This window comes from Dasypus novemcinctus, chromosome 23, assembly GCF_030445035.2.
Source record: "Dasypus novemcinctus isolate mDasNov1 chromosome 23, mDasNov1.1.hap2, whole genome shotgun sequence".
In the NCBI taxonomy this organism is placed as follows: domain Eukaryota; kingdom Metazoa; phylum Chordata; class Mammalia; order Cingulata; family Dasypodidae; genus Dasypus; species Dasypus novemcinctus.
Genome location: NC_080695.1, coordinates 30,973,096 through 30,996,964, shown reverse-complemented (window position 1 = coordinate 30,996,964; position 23,869 = coordinate 30,973,096). Strand labels below are relative to the sequence as shown.

Genomic DNA, 23,869 nt, shown 5'->3' with positions numbered 1-23,869 from the left:
TGCCCCACAGTTTTGGCATTCCAAAACCAGAGCACTATTCAAGGCAGTCTCTTTTGTCTGAGAGGCCAGAGTGCCATTGAGTTCCAAGAAAAGGATTTGGAACAAGGCAGTGTGGGGTCCGAACTCTTATACTGCCACTTTCTAATTTGGAGACCTCAGGCAATTGGGATCTCTCTGACCCTCAGTTTCCTCTTCTGTGAAGAGGGAATGATTATGGCCACCTTACAGCCTTGCCAGGAAGATTAAATGATACAGGTAATGTAAAGTGCCTGGCACATGGTACTCTTGATTTGTGTTTTTTTTTTAAAGATTTATTTCACTTATTTCTCTCCCCTTTCCCCCCCATCCGTTGTCTGCTCTCTAGTCCATTCACTGTGTGTTCCCCTGTGTCCTCCTGCATTCTCAGCAGCACCAGGAATCTTGCATCATCTTGCTGTGTCAGCTCTCCATGTGTGTGGTGCCACTCCTGGGCAGGCTGTGCTTTTTTCGCGCAGGGCAACTCTCCTTGGGGGCACATTTCCTGCGCGTGGAGCTCCCCTACATGGGGGGCACCCCTGTGTGGCAGGGCACTCCCCACACGCGGCAGCACTGCGCATGGGCCAGCTCGGCACACAGGCCAGGAGGCCCTGGGTTTGAACCCTGGACCTCCTACATGGTAGGTGGATACCCCATCAGTTGAGCCACCTCCACTTCCCTGATTGTGTTTTTTGAATCCTTTGCCTCACAGGTAACAAACTCTCAAGCCATTTTTACCAGTAAAAGATAAAACAAATAAAACAGTAACAAGGGGATAAAAGGAGAAAGTGATATCCCCAAAAACCTTCCCCTAGGAGAGCCATTACAATTCAACACAGAATTTAGCATGAGCTTCCTAGCCCCCTGGGCAAAGAGGGAAATCCACTGATCCCCCTAAGCTTTCATGGTGGTGGAGACAGGGATGGACCTGCAGCTAGGTAGAAGAAATTACACCTTTTCTGGTCCGGATTTCAGGGAGGAACAGACACTGGGAGTCTCCTCTTTACTTGAGGCATCAGTCGTTCATTCCCCAAATATTTTCCTCTGCCCCTTCTTTTACACAGATGGTGGCTGGTTGTGTACAACGTTGTGTACCTTGCTTCTGTACTTGTTCTGGTACTTGTATCTTGGAAATTATTTCTTGTGCATCTCCATTTGCCCAGTTTTGGCTGTACATTGTTATAGATATTCTTGCATGGCATGGATGTGCTGTCATTTACTTAGCCACTCTCCTTTTGCTGGGCGTTTAGCTTGTTTTCTTGTCACCACAAACAGTGTTGTAGTAGAAATCCTCGTACACAGTACTTGGCGCGAAGCGACATGCATAGCAGATGTAAGCTGTGCTGCTCTCCTTCGGCGTGAGCTAGCCAGCAGTGCCTCACCAGTCTCCTCCCTCATCTCTGGTGCAGATTCCAGGCGTAGAACCCTGTTTCGAGAAGCCGAGGAAGCCTTACGACGCGGCTCACGGACAGCCCCCAGCAAAGTCCAGCGCCGAGGATGGCACCAGGTCTGGAAACCCAGGGCTGAGCAGGCCCACAGCCCCGGCTCATGCTTTAGAACGAGGAGTGAGGTGGTGGTGGGAGCCATGCGAGAGTGTTTCAAGGCCCGTCAGGGGTGGTGGGTCTGACTGGGCATGTCAGCAGTGCCCTCTCTGCTTGTGGAGCTGGTCTCTGGAGAGCTGAGGTCCCCGCGGGACCTCCCAGCCCTCTCCCTGCGGTGGGGGCCTCCCTTCTGGAGGGAGGTGTAGGCAGGTCATACTCACCACCTTCAGCTGCTTTTTACTGAGCACCTGCTATATATGCCAGGCCCAGTCTTAGAGGGATGCAGCCGTGAATGAGACACAGTCCCCGCCCCGGAAAGCCGAGATGTCGGGAGCGGGGGGGGGGGGGGGGGGGGGGGGTTGCTGCCGATGCTGCTGGTGTCGGCGGCTCACATCCTAGCCCCTACCAGGTGTCAGGCATGGGCTCAGCTCTCACGTGACTCCTCTCCTGTGCCCTCATGGCAGACCCATAGCCTAAGTGCTGATGCCGTCCCTCTTTTAAGGGGACCGAGGAGACCGATGCTCAGAAAAGTCAAGTGAGCTTTCCAAGGTCAACAGCCGCAAAGGGGCAAGACCCAGCTATTCTCCAAGTTCAGTGTTCTTGTCCATAGCCTCGATTCCTTCCTTACCCTTGCTCAGACCTCACCTGGGACCAGTGGGTCTCAAACCGGCTGCACCCTCGAATCTCCTGGGGGAGGTTTGAAACTACCGATGCTCAGGCCCCAGCCCTGCAAGTTCTGATCTCATTGATCTGAGGTGCGGCTTAGGCCCTGGTTTTTTGGTTTTGTTTTGTGACTAATCTTGTGTTCACCAGGATTGGGAACTGCCACCTTATAACATTTCCTACTTTACCAAATCCGCCTCCCACCATCTCCACTGCTTGATGCATATGCATGCATAATAAATGCTTTCATACACTTCATCTGTCCATCTTTACAATAATCCTGTAGGTCGATAAGTGTCCTCTTTGGGCCGCTGAACACATTGAGGCCCAGATGGGTAAGATGATTTGCTCACAGTCACACAGCTACTAAGGGAGGGTGGGAAACTGGGATTTGGACTCCTGAGGCCATGCCCGCTGGTCTCTGCACTCCCCCGGGGGGCTGCGCGGGCCCCTGGGAAATGGGGAGGAGTGTTTCTCCAGCTTGCTCCAGTGGCTGCTGAGCTGGGCCTGCAGAGCAGACAGCCTGGGCCTCCTTTTGTCCCCAGCAATGAATGCGAATGTTTCTCATTAATGAGGCCTTTCACCGCTGCTCACTTCAGCCCTTCCTTCCCCTTGTTCTGAGAGCCCTTCATTATCGGGAGCCATATTTGGGTCTTAGACTGTGATTTAATGGCTGGCCCCAGAGTCTGTGCAATTTAAGATTAATTAGCATCCTTTCCCAGTCTCCCTCTGTGGTCCCACACTTCGCAGGCCTAATCATGGCCAATTTCCTGCCTTCCTGATGCCACGAGGGCTCTAATTGTCCTTCTGCACTGCATCCGTCAGGGGTCGGTCAGTGCCTAACAGGAGAGACCACTCGGGCTATTTTAAGCAGAAGGGAGTTGAGCACAGGGAATCCAGTAGAGCACGTGCTTGCAGAATCACTGGGACTGCGTGGGGAGCAGGTCCTGAGCTGGGCCTCCAGACAGGGCGCCCAGAAAGCATCCTAGCACTGCTGTCTCAGGGGCTGCTACCTGTGCCGCGGTCGGGAAGGCGGGCATCAGGTCGGAACGTGTCACCTGCCCTCTAGGACTCAGGCAGCCCCTGCCCCAGCTGCTGGCCTGAGTCACGCTGTGCCTGCTAGAGCCACACTGCAAAGAAAGACCCCCAAAACCTGCTCTCCCAGCGTGGGCCGTTGTCGAAAAGCCCCCCCTGGCCACCGCCACGGCTGCGCCCACCACAGCCCACGTGTCCCCCCACCCTCTTCTCTCCTCGCCTCCCTCTACTTGCCCTGTCTTGGGTGGGCCCTCAGTTGGCTGAACCTAAATTGCATCCAGAATTTAAGCTGAAAGGGAGTCTGGGAAATGCAGTGTGTGGCTGTCCAGCTTCTTCTGAACAAAAAGGCATGCCCGAAAGAGCGTAGAGTGGTGCTCAGGGCCAGCCCAGCACGCCCACCACTGGGACTCAGGCTGTGCCCCCACCACATGGTCCTTTGGGGACCACCCTTCAGCAGATTCAAACTGGTGTGCATTCAGAAAAGCACAAGAGGGGCATGGCGATGAAGGCTCTGGAATATCACGAAGGAAGCCATTCACTAATTTTACCAACACTTCTCAGCACCTGTAATGGGCCAGGCACTGTGTCAGCCCCTGGGGTTAAAAAAAAAAAGTGTGTTTTGAATAAGGCTCTGTTTTTGCCCATGAGGATCCTGCTGTGAAAACTTGCAGACTGCTTACCCTGGGAAGAAGATGTGACAATTGTTTTTAAACCTATGGAGGGCTAGTGAAATGGAGCTCAAGGGTTAAAAACATTATGCCTGTGGGTCAGATGAACTTGCAGTTTAAAAAAGATTTTAATCAGGTGCCAATATTTAAATTTTCCCCCTGCACTGGACAGAAATTGAGTAGTACTTACCTCCTTACGCAAGGCATGAGTCCCCTCCTTTTTGCCACAGTCCCTACCACTCCTTTTGAAGCCCCAGTGCTGAGGTCAGGCATTAGTTGCAGTTTATCATCATGCTTGGGCTACTGTTTCTCTTACATTGGGTGGCCTTACACATTTTCCATTTCCCACCTGGCTCATTGGAGCATTTGAATATATGGCCCAGGGGGTATGGGAGGGAATGGGAGTCAGACCACCTCCTTAGAGCTTCGTGTCCTGGAGTTGGTCCAGTAACCTCTCTGAGCTTTGGTGTCATCACCAAAAGACCTCTCAGGGCTGCTGGGAAACAATGGGCCACACAGTGTGTATCTCAGGTGCTCTCTCAGCAGGGATTGTCGGCCGCAGCTGGGAGCAGCGGGGCAGCAGGAGCCAGCCCTGTCCAGAGCAGTGGTTAAGAGCAGTGGTTCAGGGTGGCCTGTGTTCAAAGCCGCAATCCCACCCCTTCCTTGCTGGGTGGGCTTGGATGAGTCGCTTAGCCTCTGGGTACCTGTTGTCTATAGAATGGGGTTGCCAGCAGTCCCTGTCTTTTTGGGGTTAATGAGGACTGACTGAGTGCAGCTTTGTAGAGCTTTTCAAAGGGGAGCAGTGGATGAAATGGAAGTTGACTGTGATTGTAATTGGTGAGAGGCAGATGCTGAGGGTGGCACAGCCTGCAGGCCTTGGGGCTCTTCATTGTCATACCTTCACTCGCTCAGTCCGTCATTCATTCTGTGAGCATTTATTGAGCACCTACTGGGTTTTGGACACTTACAGGTGCCGGGGTGATATCACTGCATGAGACAGGCCTGGCCCTGCTCCCCTGGAGCTCACATTTATGGGTGGGTAGGTGGTGTCGCAGAGGCTCAGAAGCAAGCAAGTCAATAAACAAGGTAATTTTGAGGCAAGCACTGTGGGAGGAAACAGTGGGATAAGCCTGCCAGAGTCTGGGAGGAGAGTTAGTCTAGAAAGGGTGGGCACAAAGGCTCCCCAAATCTTGAGGAGACCTGTGTACTGAGGCAGAGCCAGCCTTGGGAAGATGTGGGCGAAGAATCTCCCAGGAGGAGAGCACAGCAAGGAGACCACCCAGCTCAGGAGCAGGGGAGATGGGAACTGGCCGAGGAGGTTGGAAGGGCTGGAGTAGTGATGATGAGGCGGGGGATGGCAGGCCAGAGGGGCCAGAGCACTTAATGATGGAGGGGGAGGGTTGGGGGTGGGGGAATGGGGTCCCAGAGACTGGAGAAGCCGATGGATCACATTTAGCTTTTATTCTAAATGTGAGGCATCCCCTAGAGGGTTTTAAACCAGAGTTACATGTGTGGATTCACATTTTGAAAAGATCTGAAACACCTGGGTGAAGAAGGCCTGCTGATGGGGCCCAGACTGGCTGCCAGGAGGCCCAGGCTGGCAGCTCTGAAGCAAGGTCCCTATGAGCACAGCGCTGGGTGTTTCTCTCTTCCAACCTTCCCTAGCCTCCATGCTCCGCACCCATGTTCTCTGCCTGTTTACTTGCTAGCTCTGCGCCTGGGTGTCATTACTTCTGCTTTCACCCACTCCATCGTGCCTTCTCCATGTCACAGTTTTTCGCCTTCTCTTCCTCTTGCTAGTCATCTCATACCTTCAGTATTTGTTGAAATTTCCAAGAGAGAAAACCAGATTCTCTTAGCTCAACTTTCTTTCAGATCATGGCCTGGGCTTACTGGTCATCCTGTAAGGTTGACTTGCTAGTCAGCCTGGACTGCTAGTCAAACTGTGTATTTCCTAGGCCTGGATGAGCTACCCTCTCCTGCCTTGATTATCTGTGACTAGGGATGGGGCCAGGTCATGATTGAAATCCCACCTGCCCTTGAGCAGGACTGTGGGTCCCAGAGCTTCTTGTGGAGGAGGCTGCAGGTGGGATAGTAAATAGACTTGGTGTGTCAACTAAGCTAGTATTTCTCTTGTTGTCTTGACTTGTTTCATTTGGTTCCAAGATGTGGAATTAAGGAGAGAGTTTCTTCATAGTAGAAAGTACAGAGACAGATTTGGGGTCTGTGGGATAAGGAGGAGAACCCTCTCTCTCCTAACCCTTTTGGCTGGGTCCCACCATCCTTGGAGGCAGCCAGGGCAGGCAGAGTGGTCAAGGCAACAAAATCCCCCAAGGCTGGTAGTAATGGCCACTTCACTAAAGCCAGCCCATCAGAAGAAGGACCACAGCTGTCCCCCAGCCCAGCAGTGCCCACCTTGAGGGACGGGCCCGGCCACCCAGCCACCTCGCTCACGCACCCTGGCCACCACCAGGTCAGCGGGAGACATGGCGACCACAGTGCACAGAGAGCCCCTGCAGTCACCCCTGAGTCCACAACCCAACATCATTTCCTCCCCTGCTTGTCATCGTGCCTGCTTTCCCCAGTGTCTCCCCTAAATTCACCCAAGGAGCCCATCTCACTCCCACTAAGTAAACCCTTTCACCTTATCCATTAGAATCCATCACTTCCCTGCCTTAGACTCTTGCCTAGCAACGAGGAAGCACTTTTGGGTGGAACTATCCCTGATGAAAGGGGCTGCCTCGGGAGCTCAGCCCCATGGATCCCTTGACCAGAAGGTTAGCCATCCAAACGGTGGCTGGGGGGCTATAAGACCCTTCTCTGAGACGCCCCAGCTCTGAGGGATTCAGCAAGGGTAATGGCGAGTGCTTTGTTGTTGGGTTTCTGAGCTGCTGCCTTCACCGGGCAGTGTGGCTGGTGATGATATATGGGCTCTTGTTCACACTGTCCACCCCCCGCCCCCCCATACACACACTTCCAGGCCTTAGATCTTTCTGCTGCTATCAGTGGATTAAGATTTATGGTTTCCTCAGCCTTGTAATACTTGGGTGGACAGCAGCCTAATCAACAGAGCCGTCGTTTACCAAAATGCTGTCAGATTTGATGAACGTCATCGGCTCTTAGCATTGAATTGGTAGTGAAGGGATTGATGTTCTAGCAATTTACTGTGGGGTGGGCCTTCCTTAAAGGTCTCAAAAGCAAGTTCATTGCAATGATTAAAGCAAAAAGGCTTTGTTCTCTCTTTCTCAACTGCCATATCCAGTTTCCTGTTCCTGGGCTCACAGCTCAGGCACCTTCTGGAAAGTTCGCTGGTAAAAATGTGAAGCCTTTGGACCCCTTTCCTTTGTCATCTCCTGAGTTCTGAAACACCCTGCAGAGAGGGTAATAAACGAAACAACTCATAAAGCATCAGCTCTTCCAGTGACCTTGCACAACACCGACTACCAGTGCCCAGGACTGTCACTGCTAAAAGATGAGACAAATTCAGGAAGACCCCATTAAACCTGCCTTTGTGGGTCTCTGCAGGCTGACCTACCCCCATAGAAGGCCATTTACATACCGCACAGCCTGCGCAACCATACAGGGCGGCCCTCGGCCTTCCTCTTTTTTCTAATCCACAGTCAGCTTTCATGCACACATCACTTAGCTTGCTTTGCCAAAAGGGGCAGCAGATACACACAAATAACTCTGGGCCTGACACTCGGCTGAGTGTGGGCTGAGTAGGATCCAAGCCGGCCCAGCATGGCAAACTGGAACAGGGGTGTTTGGGCGGGAGGGCTTTTAAACCTTGTTCCTGTGTAGCGTTCATACTGCAAGGGCCACCTGGCGTCTAAGCACGGCAAGTAGGCAGCAAAGAGCAGCCACTTGGAGACATCTGCCCTGGGTGAAGCAGCGGGCATCCGCCTCGTGCGAGGGCGAGGGGGTGGGAGGCAGGCGCGCTGCCTGGGGCTGGGGCCGAGCGCTGCCGTGCGCCTCCCGGGAGTGGGCGTGCACTGCGGGCAGGGCTGCTCACGTCGCGGCATACCTGGGGCTGGGGGTGGGAGGGCAGGCCAGATGGAGGCACTATTTATTCCTCCCTCCAGCACCCACTCAGCACCGAGACGCTCCTGGGCCACATGAGCTCTGTCGTGTGTTTCTTCATAAACTCGTCTTTCTGTCACGTGCAATGCGAACCCTGAGGCCAGGGCTTTTGTTTTTGGCTTTTTTATATCTTGCCTAATCTCCAGAACCTTGTTGGCAGTCAGTACTTGGCGAGGACTTGCCCGTTAACTGCCTGAATGCCCTGCGGCTAGTCTCCTGGCACCTGGGCGAGGTGAGCAATTGCGTTAAGACTCCCGGGGAGGGGAGGGGGCAGGGGCGGGAAACCTGCCGGAGGTTGAGGGAGCTGCACCGGCCTCCCCTGCTGGAGCCTGCGGCACCTCCTCCTACAGGATTCAAGTCAGAGGCCCGCGGAGCTGTGGTCCCCCCACTGCCTTCCTCAGGTGGGAACTGCCTGGTTCAGGCACGGTTGGTTTCAGGGGCCTAAACACCAGGATCTGGTTTGCACCTCTCAACTCTGACTCCCCTCTGTGGTCACAGGGGCCCCCCACGTGTCCTTTTCCACCAGACCTCACCCTGCTGCTGCATCTCTTCAGCTTCCCTGAGCCATCACCCCTGCCAAGGGGGACCCAGTGCTCTGCCTGGCCGGGCCTGGGTCCCAGGCTCCATCCGCCCCTGGAGGGAGTCAGTTGGGTTGGAGAGGAGAAGGGGGTTGAAAGGGGTGGAAATTTCCCAGAAGGAAACCAGGATGCTTTAGCCAGAAGATGGGGAAATGACGGGTAGAAACAACGATGACCATCACAGCCTCAGAGCTCTTCTAATCCGGCGCTGCTCAAACTCGAATGTGCCTATAATTGCTTGGGATCTTGTTGAAAGGCAGATTCTCCGACTCAGTAGACCTGGGATGAGGCCTGAGATTCTGCATTTCTCCCAAGTTCCCAGGGAGGCCAATGCTGCTGGTCCCAACAAAGTGCCTGGCGTCCTCCCTCTGGGGACCCCCACCCTCTCCTACACTTAGGCTCCCAGCTGGGAGGCCTCCTGGCTTTCGGATGGCATTGAGGGGTCTTTGGGGGAGGAGGGAGGGTCACACTCTCTCCCCAGGATATCCTGGAAAATCCATCTTGGCAATGAATTTCAAAACCTTTATAGCCTCGTCCTGGCCCGAGGCAGGAAAGCCTCCAGGAGTCTCCTGGCCTGGCAGCCCAGGTTTTATGTATTCCTGTAGTGTTTTGCCTCCAAGGACCCCACTGCCGAGGCTGACAACTGCTCGGAGAGCAATTGCACAGAGCCTGGGGAGAAGCTGTGCCGCGCTCGGTCAGGAGGGCAAGGTGGGGGGGGGGCGGGAGGCCAGGGCCCCCGGCCCAGGCCGCTCCTCCCCTCTGTGCTGCCACAAGGCCACTCCCTGGCTGTCCTTTCAGCCCATTGCTCTCTCCCCCCAAGGTCCTTTCCTTGAACGATCTGTAGCCCAGCCCACGATCTGTAGCCCAGCTCACGCCTCCTTTTCTGGGTGTTAGCTGCCCCGGGAATTCTCTAACCCCCTTCTATTCTCCCCCAGAGACTGCTGTGGCCCAAGGGGAGACCTTTGTTCTTCCCCTGCCTGGTGGGGGCAGTATAGCCTGGCATTTCAGAGCAGGGATTGGCAAACTACGGCCCTTGGACCAAATCCAGCCGCAAGTGCTACTGGAACCAAGGCCTGCCCGTTTGTTTATGTATTGTCCCTATGGTCTGTAAAGCCTGAAATGTTTACTCTTTGTCCCTGTACAGGAAACACTGACTTATCCCGGGTTTAGGGTAAGGCCTCTGGAGTCACACTGCTAGGGTTGAAATCTAGGCTCTCCTCCTTCCTAGCAATGTGACCTTGGGCAAGTGGCTTGAACTTATGCCTCAGTTTCCCACCTGCGAAAGGAGCATAGTGGTGGCACCAGATGAACTGAGGCCCTGAAGCCCTTGGAGCTGTGCTGGGTCTGCAGCAAATGACAGGGCTCGCCGGGTGGCGCTTGCTCCTCAGGGGCTGGGGAGATCGGGTGGTGTGGATACAGGTCCGCTCCCAGGTGCATGCACGTGAGGGGCTGGCCCTGAGAGGGAGGGAGCCCTTCTTAAATTTTGCACCCTGGGTGCCTCACCCTAGTCCCAGCCCAGCTCACTGTGTCACACAGCCGGCTTGTATACTAGCGTTGGTGCAGGCTGCGGGGTCTTGGGTTGAAGGCCAGATGAGCTAGCTGGCTTGTGTTTAGGGGCCACGTTGAATGACACCTACCCTTGGAGGGAAGCTCGGCTGCCATCATGGCACCTCTGTGCTGGTCACCAAAACCCTGCACCAAGGGCTGAAACTCTGTTTTGCAACAAGGGTGCCACTCACCCCATTTTAACAGATGGTGAAACTGGTGCTCAGAGAGGTTAGACGACTTGCCCAAGGTCACACAGGGAATGAACATCATTGTTTCAGGAATCCAACCTGGTACCCCACACAGAAGCATCCCTTAGGCAACCACAAAAAACCCTGAGTGCCCTAAGGAGCATTATCAAATAGGCTTGAGCTCAGCTGCATGTACCAGAAACTGGACCACAGGGCTTACCCAGATGGCGTTTGTATTGTTTTCCTCTCACATAAACTAGGCCTTCAGAGGCAGGCTGGGGGCATGGGTGGTGGTGCCACAGGGACCCAGGTTCCTTCTCTTCCTTGGCCATCCTAGCAGTCCGACTTGCTTCCTTCTGACAACATGGCTGCTCTGCTCCTAAACATCCCGTCCACGCTCCAGTCAGGAAGAGGGCTAAGAGGCTCCAGTTCCAAGGGCAGGTGTCTGCTGAGTCTGTCCTGATTACCAGGAGAACAAAAACTTCCTCAGAAGCTTCCCCCCCATCCCCACAGGCTTCCGCCGTTTGCATTCATCAGACCTGCACCACGTGGGTCGCTGTCCCTGGCTGCAAGTCTCTTCAGCAACGTGAGAGTCGGGGCACATTGCTACCTCAGAGAGAAGTAGGGCTCTCTGTAAGGATGGAGAGGGCAGTGGATAGATGTTGGGTAGGCAGAGAATAGCGTGCCGGAGAGGAACCAATAAAGGTCATGGGCATTTGTGTGTAGGGGGGTGGAGGGGTATTAGGGAAGTCTTCTTGGAGGAGATGACGTGCATTGCGGCTCCAAAGCTAGGTAGGATCTGAATACATAGAGATTTGGGAGAATGGCATTAAGGTTGGGAGAACAGCGTGAGCAAAGGCAGGGAGGTGGGAAAGTTAGGGCACATGGGAGCTATCAGTCACAAACAACAGAGCTCCTGCTCATGCTGGTTTAAGTGAGCAAGAGAACGTTTCAGCGTGTCTTGCTTCAGGCATGGCTGGATCTAGGGATGCTGAACAAATCCACGAGGACTCGGCTTCAGTGTCTCTACATAAGGGGTCCTGCCTAACAGCTGCGTCCCTAGCAGACCTCCTGTTAGCTTGCACCTCTACAGGAAGCGAGCGCCGCCCCAGTGTTCTAGCAGGAATCCTAGAGCTACTCTCATTGTCTACCATAGGGTCCCCTCTAGTTTACCAGGGTGTGTTCCGAGAGACAGCATGGGCTGACGGGCCGGGCCTGAATCAAATTCCCACCCTGGGCCACATGTGGACTGAGAGTGGATGAGGGAAATGGTCCCCTGGAGAAAACTCCCTGAGGGATGGGGAATGGCGCAGGACTGGCAAAACTGCAGAAACTCAGGGCACAGGAAGCCATTCGGTTGGGCCTCATTGTCAGGTGTGCGGTTACACTTGCAGGAATCAGCATAGGAAAGATTGGTCAGGGCTGGGTTGTAGAGCGTTCTGCACACCATGTGTATCTGTTAGGGTACAGGGTTGGCTCCCATAACAGGAAGCCCCAAATAACAGTGTCTTAAACAGATTAGCTCTCGGACACAGCAGTTTGGTGGCGGGCAGTCACCCCTGCTGCAAGAGTCCGTTAAGGAGCCCAGGCACTGGCTATTTTGTTGCTCCGCCATCCTCTGGGTGCTCTGTTGCCCACAAGTCTAGGCAGCTGACCCCACCTCCACATTCCAGCTGACAGGAAGGAGAGCAGGGCAAGGGGAGGCTTTTTTTTTTTTAAGATTTATTTATTTATTAATTTCTCTCCCCTTCCCCCACCCCACCCCAGTTGTCTGTTCTCTGTGTCTATTTGCTATGTCGTCTTTTTTGTCTGCTTTTGTTGTTGTCAGCGGCACGGGAATCTGTGTTTCTTTCTGTTGCGTCATCTTGCTGCGTCATCTCTCCGTGTGTGCAGCACCATTCCTGGGCAGGCTGCACTTTCTTTCGCGCTGGGCGGCTCTCCTTATGGCGCGCACTCCTTGCACGTGGGGCTCCCCTACGCGGGGGGCATCCCTGCATGGCACGGCACTCCTTGCGTGCGTCGGCACTGCGCGTGGGCCAGCTCCACACGGGTCAGGAGACCCGGGGCTTGAACCGCAGATGGGGGCGGGTGGCTTTTCCTTTCTCTCCAAGGGATTTGGATACATCCACATCTCATGGACCAGGTCGTTTGCATTCTCCCACCTAGCTGCATGGGAGCCGGGGAACATCATGTGCATGTGTGGAAACTGGATACAAGATAAGAAGGGGAGATTAGATACTGGGAGGACAACCCAAAGCCTGTCACGCCAGGTCAATGAGTGTGCTTCCCAATACCCACAGAGTGTGTGTGTGGCGGGGAAGGGACCTATCAAAATCCCTGGGAAGTCCTACAGAAGAACCCCAGTGCTTCCCTATTTGATAACAAAGCCCCTTTTGGGAAGTTTAACACCTGTTTTAATTCTATGGCTAACTTATTTTAAAATAAAAAATTGTGAAAAAATATTCTGCTGAACCCCCTTGGGACTATAGGAACAAGTAAGATTTCTGAGCAGGGGTGGCTTACGGGCTGGCCCCAGCAAAGTGGCTGCCAGACCGTTGTCCCGACATGACCGCCGTCCTACTCCAGTCGAATCCTTGTGGCCTACCCCTGATGGAGTCAGGTAGGAAAACTCTGCAGGCGTTCCTACCTGCAGAGGAATGCAGGGGTTTGTTCTACAGTAATTCAAACAGTTTGAATTTTTGTGTGTAGAAATCCGTGCAGATCAGAACGGAAGCTGGCCCCCGGCTCCACATCGAACCTCCCCTGGACTGTGCTGAAGACTCTGAGTCCTGCGGGGCTGCAGAGGTCAAGGTGAAGGACGCTCCTGAGGACTTTGCACAGGTAGGAGCTGGCCTTGGCCTTGGGTTCGGGGCTCGTTGCTAGGGGCTCTGGGTGAGCACATTCCATCAGTTATTTATTCCTTCCTTCAGTTGCCCTGTGTTCCGTATTCTTGCCATCATTCAACACGCTTGAATGCACACACAAACCACATACTCGACGCTGTGCGAGGTGCTGCTGTGCAGAGGTTGTGAGGCTGGTCTCTGATGGGAAGGAGTCCACAGTACTCAGTCTCTCTACCCAGAGAGAGATCTGGGGGCGGCGGGCAAAGAATGATGGGCACAGAGGAGGAAGGCTATCTGGGAGGGCTTCCTAGAGAGGGTGACGTTTGCCTCGGGTCCTAGAAGCTGGGTAAGAGTTTGAGGGGCAAGGAGGTGAGGGCAGGTAGGCAGAGCTGATAGCCTGTACCCACCTGGATGCATGTACCTGTTGTTAAATATTTTGAATATTACCCCACCCCTACCCCACCCCCAAGCAACAGAAACCACATACGTAAATGCCCAAAAGCCCACATAGCGGTGGCTCGAGTCCATGATGATAAAGCTGGTGACGAGGTTGACAAGTGGGACATTTTACTCCCCTTTCTCAAATTGTCATTTCCTTACTGCATCAGTGCATACCAGTCTTTCATTCGGCAAACATATATTGAGCATCGGGCTCCGCCCTAGGCCCCAGGGATGCAGAAACAAACAAGCACAATGAGGTGCCTAGAGGAAGAGGCAGGGGGTAAAGAATAAAGCTCAGTAATAAATGGAATCATTTCAGATACTCATCATTTCTACAAAGAAAATAGAAGGGGCAATGGGACAGCAGGCCGGTGTGGGAGAGAGGATGGCATTACATAGCATAGCAAAGGAAAGCTCCTCACAGATGTGCCCTTTTGGCTGAAACCTGGTCGACAAGAAACTGCCGGCTTGGCATTGTGCCGTGGGAACAGCATTCCAGGCAGAGGGAACAGCAAATGCAAAGGGCATGAATCTGGGCTTGTTGAAGGAACAGAAAGCAGGTGTGTTATAAGCAAGTGAAGGTAGAAGGAGGTGAGGTTGGACTGGGCCAGCAGGGTAGGCCTGGCATGGGGTGGGGGTTGCATTTTATTCCAAGGGCATTGCTTTTATAATTGGAGTATAATTGCTTGTATATATACAAGCAGAATTATCATGGGGTGACAGGTCAAAGTCAAGTTCCTAGGCCAGACCCTGCCCCATTTGCAAAGTAGCAGTCATTTATCTGTGGGCTCAGGCTACAGATTCTGTAGTCACCCCAAAAGGGCAGAATCTTGCTTCCGTATGTCACTGCTGTACTTCAAACTGCTTTTATGAAATGAAAATTGTTAGAAAAGGACAATCTTGCCCATAAAACATCCCTCTGATCTTTGTTGCATGTTTGTGTTTTCCTTATCTGCTTATAAAGGAAGGAGAGGCAAGGAGCAAAGGAGCACGTGGTTTCGCATCCTTGTTAAAAAATCTGAATTGTTGTCTTCCTGGGGAAATTTTTTAAAAAGCCCTGTCCTATGGAATGACCCAAACACAGAACACACACACACACACACGTGCTTTTGAATCAGACAAACAGTCCCCTGCTAGCATCAGTCTGAGCACAAGAGCCACCAGTTTCTTAGTTTGGCATACTGGTTTTATTCAAGGTGTGTCTGTTACAGTCCCCACCCCGCCCCAGTGTCACAGAATGTGTGCCCGTCCTTGAAGCAAGAGGCCAGGCAGCCCCCCTTTCCCTCTGACTGAGCAGCCGCCACTTCCTGTTAAATGAACATATATTCCTTCTGCCAGCTCCCAAGCCCCCTGCAACCCAAGGCCCAGGCCCTCACGAGCTATTAAGTCCATTAGCATTCCTGCTGCACGTGCTCTGAATCCGCATCGCCGCTGCTCCACCAGCACTTAATTTTCTCCACTGTGAGTGCTTGATTGTATTTCTTTCTTTCCTTTTTTTCCCCCATCTTGAGGGCACACTCTGTAAGACTTCACAGTCAATTTCCCCTTGGAGTTATTTTCCTGCTAAGTGAAAGAGTAAAATGGCAACGCCAGTTTTCGGCAAAGGCAGAAAGCCTTCAGAGATGCAGTTTGATCAGGGAAAGGAAAAAAGCTCATGGCTAAATATACTCCGCCACTTCACGCTGTTTGCTCGTGCAGCCTGCGATGGCGCAAAAGAAAACGTGTGTCCGCCTGTGTCCTTTTCACCTGCCCTTCACTGTTGAAACACACAAACCTTTTCTGCCCTCAATCATATTCTTGGTGAACTTCAATTTCTTGGCGGCTCAGAGTTCAGGGACCGGCATGCTACAGACATGTACTGTTGGCCTCCACCCCATTGTCGTGCACGGTGCTTTTTTTAAAAAATGTGAATTACTAGCTGACATTTAAGAATCAGATTTCCTATCAAATCCTGCATTTGAAACTTCCCTTGGAAAATGAGAAGACCTGTGGTCCACTTCTTGCATGGCAGCGGGGAGCTGGTGCTGGGAGCCGCTGTCCCTTGGGTGTGCGCAGGCCAGTTGGCTGCAGTCCCCACTGTTCTCTGTAGTCCCAGGCACTGTTCTAGATGCTGGAAGTAAAACAGTGAGCAAAAGCTGCCTTCATGGAGGAGGGAGATAGAAAATAAACAGGTCGTGCGTCAGGTGGTGAGAAGGCTTATAAGACAAATCAAGCAGGATAAGGGAATAGAGAAAGAGGGGCAGGCACTGATCTTTTATATGGGCAGGCCAGGGAGGTGTCCTTGGTGAGGTGATATTTAGGCAGGGGCCTCAAAGACGTGAGGGTGTGAGCCATCTGGAGAAGAGCTGTCCAGGGCCAGCAAGCAGCCGGGGCAGGTGTCCCGTGATGTGCAGGAGGCCAGCCCAGAGGCCAGCGTGACCAAGGAGGACGAGATAAAGACAGAGAAGAAGCCATGGGCCAGACCCCACAGGACTCTGAGGCTGCGGTAAAGGTGCTGCTGGATTCTACTTTGACCCAGACGGGAAACCAATGTTGGGTTTTGAGTAGCTTTGCAACCCCAGTGAAACTGAAGGAGACCCCTTTCCAGAGAGTTCGGCCAAAATTCCTGGTCTTAGTGGCCCTGACTTTTCTTGAATTATGAGCTCTGAGCCACAGTGGATGATATCAGTGCCATTTAAGTATCAGGAATGAAGCAAAGTGTGCGTTTGTTTTATCTATTAGTGAAATACTTTTTTTTCCTGATAAAGCATGATCAGTATAAAATATTCAGAAGAAAAATCCTTTCATCCCAGTAAAAAATGCATGTATCACATATATCCAAGAGAAGATAGTTGATCTGGAATGTTCTGGTCTTGAGTGTTGTTCCCCAAGTTTAGATATCTTATAAGTCTATCAGAGCATGATGGTTGTCAAGAAGACTTGACCACCCTGACATCTGGAATGCCTTATCTGAGTGTTACTTTCCATTGTGTGGATCTTGGATAGGGGTGAGTGGATATTTTTCCCCGCTTACAATTCAGTGTGTTAAACCTGTCACTACTTGCTTTGACACTTCTAAACAATTAAAGACCCGATACAACCATGTACCGCCTGTAGGTTTGCCATATGCCGACTCTGCCGTGACCTGTCACAGCTCACCCACCCCATCTGCCCTGTGCAGATTGGGTGATGGTGACATCCCTGGCCAAGCACCCCCTGGTGGCACAGACCACTTATTTGTATTTTAACACAAATGGGATTGTGCCTACATACTATTTGGGGAGCCCACCTTGGGGGGGTATATCATCAGCAATCTACCATGACCGTCTCTCCATACCAGTGCTCAACCAGTATGTGGTCCAGTGGCTCAGGTTTGACAGCCTGAGTTTGAATCCTGGTCATGCAGTACTACCACCCGTGTGTCTGCAAAGGAGTTTGTAACGCAGGGATGGTCGTGATCAGATATGCTTCCCAGGAGAGCAGAAAATGACTTGGTGAGGAGAGAGATGGGAGGCAGGGAGAGCAATAGGGAGGCTGCAGCCCAGGCGAGGGTGTGGGAACAGTAAACTGCTTTTACCAGGCCCGGATCTCTGTGCTTGATCCTAGGCTACCAAGTCTCCCACTGGCGCTGCGCCCAGCGATTTTAGCTTCTCTCTTCTGAACGCATGTGGGCAGCCCGACCCCTCGAGCAATATGGAGAAAGAAAGAATCCTCTTAACTATTCAGGATGTAATGGTAAGATGGATTTTCAGCATCCTACCCATGAAAGGCCGTTCTTTTCCGATGCTAGGCAGCTGCAATTTGGGAAGGGCCCCACGTGAGAATCTTCATTTACACCTGGTAATACAGCTCACATCAACAACAGGATTTGGCTTTAAGCAAAAATCTCTGACCCATCCTCCAGAAGATTTAAAGCAACACACAGAGATTTTATTTAATGACATTATTTTTTTTAAGTGGTCATAAAAACTCACGCTAAATGAGCGCTTACTGAGTGCCAGCTACCATGCCGTGTAACATCCATCACCGCATTAGCCCTGGGAGCCGAGGGTGAGGTATTTTCATTCTCGTTTTATAGTTCGAGGAAATGGAGAACTAGAGAAGTGCTGTGGCTGGCCCCGCCTCAGAGCCTGGATGGGGAAGCCTGACTCCATGACTCCATATTCTTTGGAAGTAGTGTTCGCAGGCTGAGAATTGCATTGGCATGTTTTTACTTCAGAAAATGCCTGACTCTCCATAGGGATACGGTGGGTTGTGAATATCGTGCACATTTTGCCAGGAGTGAAGTGTTCCAAGGTGGCTGCCCATCAGTTATGTGTAGCCGTGTTTTAAACAGTGATAGAGAAGACCTCTCCTCAGCAAAATATCTCCTAAATGAGTCCCTAGCTGAGGACATTGATAAGAAATGTTTTTCAAAAATATGACAGTCCCAAATTGAGGCCCAGTCTACCAAACACCCGGCCTGAACTTTTCTGAAATGTCAATGGCATGAAAGACAAGGACAACATTCGGGGAGCAGTTACAGATTAAAAGAGGGTGAAGAGATTGAACAACTAGAGGCAACGTGACATCCTGGATTAGAAAAAAAATTGCCACACATGTAAGGATGGCACCTTAGTTTGCCAGGCTGCGATGGCAGGTGCCACACCGTGGTTGATGTCGGCAGCAAGCATTTATTGGTGCATGGTTTTGGAGGCTGCAAATCCACCATCAAGACGTCGGCGGGGCCCCGCTTCCCTCCTGGAGTCTGGGGTTCTGGGGCTGGCTTGCTGCCACCCTTGGGGTTCCTTGGCTGCCTCTCTGCCTCCCAGCACATGGTGACCTCCTCTCCCCTTGTGTCTGCTCTTCTGGTGGCCCCTGAATTCCAGCTTCCCCGTGTCCGTCATCAACCACTGGCTTCTGGTTTCTTCTCTTTATAAAGGCTCCAGGAATAGAGATTAAGACCCATTCAGTTGGGCTACACCTTCACTAAAAATAACATCTTCAGAGGTCTATTTACAATGGGTTCACACCCACAGGGACAAAGATTAAGAACATGTCTATGTTAGGGTACCTAATTCAAGCTACTGCAGATAGTTTGGGGATAATGAGCAAAGTTTGAAAATGGCTATATCGAAATTAGGTAATAATATTGTACCAGTGTTAAACCTCCTGAGTTTGATCCTTGCACTGAGGTTAGGTAAGAGAATGCCCCTTATTCTCAGGAGACACCTGCTGCAGTGTGCCAAGATGAAGGGTCGTGTGTCTATAACCTCTGCATAAATGTTTCAGCAAGATAATAGTAACAATAACAATAATAATAAGTGTATACATATTCAAAAGCAAAGAATGAGAGGGAGAGGGAAGGATAGAAAAAGAAATGTGGCAAATGCTACCAATTGGTGAATTTCTGTGAAGAGTATTTGGGTGTTCATTATACTTACTGTTCTTACAGTTTTTCTGTGGGTTTTACATTTTTTCAAAATGAAAAGTTCAGAAAGGGTAAGGGACATGGACTGTTAGCACTTTAAAGAGGAAATTAGCTGCTTCCATGTGAGCAAGAGTGAAACAGTAGCAAAGAAAGAGAAAAAAATAAACATGGAGACCTGGTTTCAAAAGCATAAAAAGCATAATAGGATCCTCAATTTCCTGGTTGTGCTATTGTACCCTAGAGGGAGGGGATATGGGTGAAGGGAACACAGAATCTCTCTGTATTATTTCTTACAACAGCATGCCACTCTACAATTACCTTAAAATAAAAAGTAAAATCAGGGAGCAGGTATAGCTCAGTGGTTGCCTGCTTCCCCTGTATGAGGTTCTGGGTTCAATCCACCTTACCTCCCAAAAAAAGAAAAAGAAAAATCAAATCAAATAAAAAATGTAGGCACTCACAGGTCCTAATTCTAATTCTAAGCCTGGGCCCAGGCATTACTACCTTTTTTCAAGCTCCCGTATGGCTATAATTTGCAGCTAATGTTTGAGAGCCATCGTTATAGGAAAAGATCAGTGACACCAAAAGGTCTTCCTATTGTGACAGAATTGACAGATGACTTTATCTAATCAGAGGAAAGGAGTAGAGCAGATGGTAATAGAGCCATGATTCTCAAATCTGACATGCATAAGAATCACTTGGGATGTTGATTTAAAATGCAGACTTTTAGGTCTAATTTTTAAGCTAATTGAATTTGTGTATATGAGATAGCACATCTTTTAACAAAAGAACCCCTGGGTGTCTGTAAACCAGAAGGCCTGGAGATTACACTTCAAAGGGAAGCAAAGTTTTTGAGATACTTTGGATTTTGTGGCTTGGATTTGGGGGCAATAAAAGACAAAATTCAGAATTTTCAAAATTCAGAGTTAAAGTCTCTTTTACATAAAACGAAATAAAGGTAACTGAAAAATAAAAGAACCAAACCAGAACAATGATGAAAAACTTAGATTCACCAAGGCTGGAAAGGTACAGAGTGGAAAGGGTGCTGCCTCTGTCTTCCAAGCTGTATCCTATACCTCTGGATACTTGAATGGGGGATGATTTCACTGAAAAAAACTAATAGGTGGAAGACATTACTTTAAAAAAAAAAACACCCAAAGCAAAGTAGTTCCTGACAACACCTGCTCTATTACAGGTCACTTTCCATCTAGAATATTGGCCATTAGTGTCAAGAAAAGGCTAAATCATGTTCAACATACTTTTTTAAGAAGACAAGGAAGTCTTAATTTATTTTAGAAATACTTACATATAAAATTAATTTGACATTTAGGTTTTTGACATTTAAAGAGGCGAATTTTACATTACTAGAAAATTAATGTTGTGTTCTTGTTATATTTAGGCACCATTATATTAAGAAAATGAATATGCACCCTTCATATTTGGTTTTTCTCACTTTAGTCACATCCAAAATATGTCTGAAACTTGAGAGAAAAAAAAAACAGAAAAATGAGGCATGTAGGAGAGGCTTTCTTATTAGTTCTGCCTTGATAAAATTCAGAGAATATAAGAATAGAAACGTAGTGATGGCTGTGGAGGCGGTGCAGCCTACGGGGAAGGCCTGGCCAATGCCAGGGTCAACCCACAGTCATGTCTTACTATTTGGCCAGGTGTTGGGCAGTGATTGTTGTTGTCACTGTTTTATTTTGAATTAGAAAACCAGATTCAGACCCCACAGCCTCCACCTTGCCCTGATCCCCACCATTCCCTGTTGTTGACCCTGAGACTCACTATTCTGCATAACAGTCCTCGCTTCTGAAGATGCTGAAGTTTGTGACTCCTGTTTTAGGTAGAAAGAGCAAGTCCCTGAAATCCAGCAGCCTGGAGAGGGCAGTTTGGGCTTCTCCATCAACTCTGTGGGACCTCCATTTCCTGCTCTGTCACAAGAAGGGATGGATTTGATATTAAACATTTCCTGTGCCTGCCTAGCTCTGAAATCGTGAATCCTAGGGAGAAGTGAAGGGAAAACCGAGTTCCCAGCACCACAAAATCCATGGACCCACTACTCATCCAAGGGCTGCATTTGCATAGGTCATGGGCAAGTTAGGTATTTAGGACTTAAAACACCCTTTCCCAACCCGGATCGAAGTGTCACAGTAGCAGAGATGCTGGCTGACTTGTGTCTCTTGTCCCTAGGACAGGGGCTGGCACAGAGTTAGTTTGCAGATAAATCTTTGTTTAGCAAGTAAATTGAGTAATTGTGATTGGAGGAGTGAGTGTGTGAGTGAATAGATGAGTGAGTGAGCGAGCAAGCGAGTGGAATAAATGTTGATAAGGGGCCCTGGCCAGCCCACACAAGCCCAGTCATTGCATCCCTAAATTATAATTACGATGTCTGTATTTTCCAAACTATGAATCAGGGCACATGATCTGACAGAGTTTTTGTACTGCTTGGAGTAGGAGAGTCAGTTTGGATTCTGAAACATTGGCATTTCTGGGGCATTCATTAAAAAGACTATTTTGCATCAGCAGGGAGTGGCGGGAGCTATGGCGAGCCATCTCTGCCCAGCTCTGCTGACTGTTACTGTATGAACATGCAGGCCCAATGTTGCCAGACTTTCTAGTCTTAAGAAAAACCATTTCTGGCTTCTTTTTGTGTTAAATTTCTCCTGATTTTGTTTTTCTTTTTTAGATTGTTAAAAATTTATTTCTCCCCATCCCCTCATTGTTTGTACTTGCTATATCTGTTCATCTTTTTTGTTTCTTTGGGAGGCACCAGGAGCTGAACTCGGGACCTCCAATGTGGGAGGGAGGCGCCTAATCACTTGAGTCACCTCCATTCCCTGCTTTTTTGTTGTGTCTCTCATTATGTTCTCTTCTTCTTCTGTGTCTCTTTTTGTGTCAGTTTGCCACACCTGCCTGTGATGACAGCTTGCTCTCTTGCTTATCTTCTTTAGAAGGCACTTCTGCTTCCTGCTTTCTTGTGTCTCTCATTATGTTTTTCTTATTGTGTCTCTTGTTGCATCATCTTGTTGTGTCAGCTTGCTGCACCTGCCTGTCACACCAGTTCGCTGTCTTCTTTAGGAGGCACCAGGAACCAAATCACAGACCTCCCACGTGGTAGGGGTGGGAGCTCAGTCGTTTGAGCCACATCTGTTTCTCTCTCCTGATTTTTTAATGTTGGTAACTAGTTCAAAATCTTCCACAGGCAAAAAAGACTATACCTGCTGGCCAGTTTTGGCCTGCACAAACCACCAGTTTGCAACTTCTGGTTTAGATAACAAAGGCTTTGCCAGTTCCAGACAAGAAGAGGAAGAGGCTTTCTCCTTCCCAATTGGCACTTGAGTTAGCCACCCTGGTACCCAGAGCCGTCACAGGCTGTGTGTCCCAAATGCACTCAGAGATGCCCAGCTGGACCGTCTGGCTGATTTTACTAGACAGGGCCTGGGCGGGTGGGTCAGATGGTGTGAAGCTGGCTGAGCAGGAGTGGTTCAGTGATTAGCATGAAGGATTTATGTGGAATGATGCTGAACAAGCACTAATGATGCCCAAAGAATGCAGATTCAAAAGTGAAAGATGTGGTGATCCTCTCCCCTGATAGAACACTTCTGCAAGTGAAGATACCAGATGGTATCTGACTTATTAAGGCATCTTTCCCAATCTAGATAAAGAATGATCTGAGTTAATATTTTGAATAATATTTTTTATTTCTTGCATGTATAGCCCACTGACTTTCTTAGATATTTTAACATTAGTTTTGATCTTTTTGTATAGCATCAAATATATGAATGCATTCTCATTAAAAAAGATTCAAATTGTGAAGTAAACTGAATATGAAAAATATGAAAAGGTCTCTCCATCTACCCAGCTAAACCGTCCCCAGCTTTTAGTTTTATTGAGTGTGAGCTTTCTTTCTTTCTTTCTTTCTTTCTTTCTCTTCCTTCCTTCCTTCCTTCCTTCCTCCCTTCCCCTCCCCTCCCCTCCCCTCCCCTCCCCTCCCCTCCCCCCTCCACTCCTCTCCTCTCCTCTCCTCTCCCTCACTGTTTTATAAATTAGTTCATTTCTGCTTTTATCTATTAATTCCTTCCTTAAATTTTTGGTTTAATTTATTGCTATTGTTCCCTTCCCTCGACCCCAACTCCTGTAATCCAGGTTCTCTATTAAATGCTTAATTCAATTATATTCAGCCTTGTTTTCTAACATAGCAATTTTAAGACTATAAATTTCCTCTCAATATTGCTTTGTCCTTATTCCACAAATTTTGCCATGTAGTTTTTTCATCATCTTTTATTTCTAATTGTTGTATGGTTTTATTATCCCTCTTTAGACCAAGAGTTACTTTGAAGAGCTTTTTTTTTTTTTTTAATGTTCTAGTAGTGATTTTGGTCTGTTTTTGTTTTGTTTATCCTTTTATGTTAATTTCTAATTTTACTACATTATGATTAGAGAATGACCTGCTTGATATCTAGGTTTTGGAATTTATTGAGGTATTGTTTGTGTCCTGTCAGATCATTTTTATGAATGTTCCATGTGTATCTCAAAAGAGTGGCATGAAGTTCTCAATATATCTATTAAATCAAACTTTTGATTGTATTATTTAAACTGGTTATTATTAAAGTATGGTTCCAGACCACCTATATCAGAATCACTTGGGCTGCTTATTAATGTGAATTCTCAAACTGCACCCAAACAGACAAAATCGGAATCTTTGGCAGGGGATGTGAGGCAGTGCTTGGAATCTACATTCTTAGTAAACCTCTGAAGAAAGTCTTGTTCTCATTAACAAACCACTGTTCTAGATTCCTGTTTAATGTTTGGTCTGTGAGGTTTGATTGACTTCTGTGAATTTGCCCATTTTTCCTTATATTCCTCTCTTTTTGCTT

General features: G+C 49.5%; 1 protein-coding gene across 16 annotated transcripts in view; it reads left to right on the top strand.

Moving 5' to 3' along the window:
- Positions 1 to 23,869, top strand: part of KATNIP (katanin interacting protein) — a 171,324-nt gene that overhangs the window by 53,261 nt on the left and 94,194 nt on the right. For 9 of the 16 annotated variants that reach the window (XR_011647194.1, XM_058286156.1, XM_058286154.1 and 6 more), the window contains 2 exons: positions 1,425 to 1,522; positions 13,026 to 13,157. Coding sequence is in view for 14 of the 16 variants with exons in the window: in XM_058286156.1 (XP_058142139.1) it covers positions 1,425 to 1,522; positions 13,026 to 13,157 (230 nt within the window). In the remaining 2 variants the exon portion in view is untranslated. Of the gene's footprint in view, positions 1 to 1,424; positions 1,523 to 13,025; positions 13,158 to 17,185; positions 17,315 to 23,869 lie in introns of all 16 variants that reach the window. The other 7 variants (XR_011647193.1, XM_071211221.1, XM_012522186.2 and 4 more) reach the window with 1 other exon arrangement.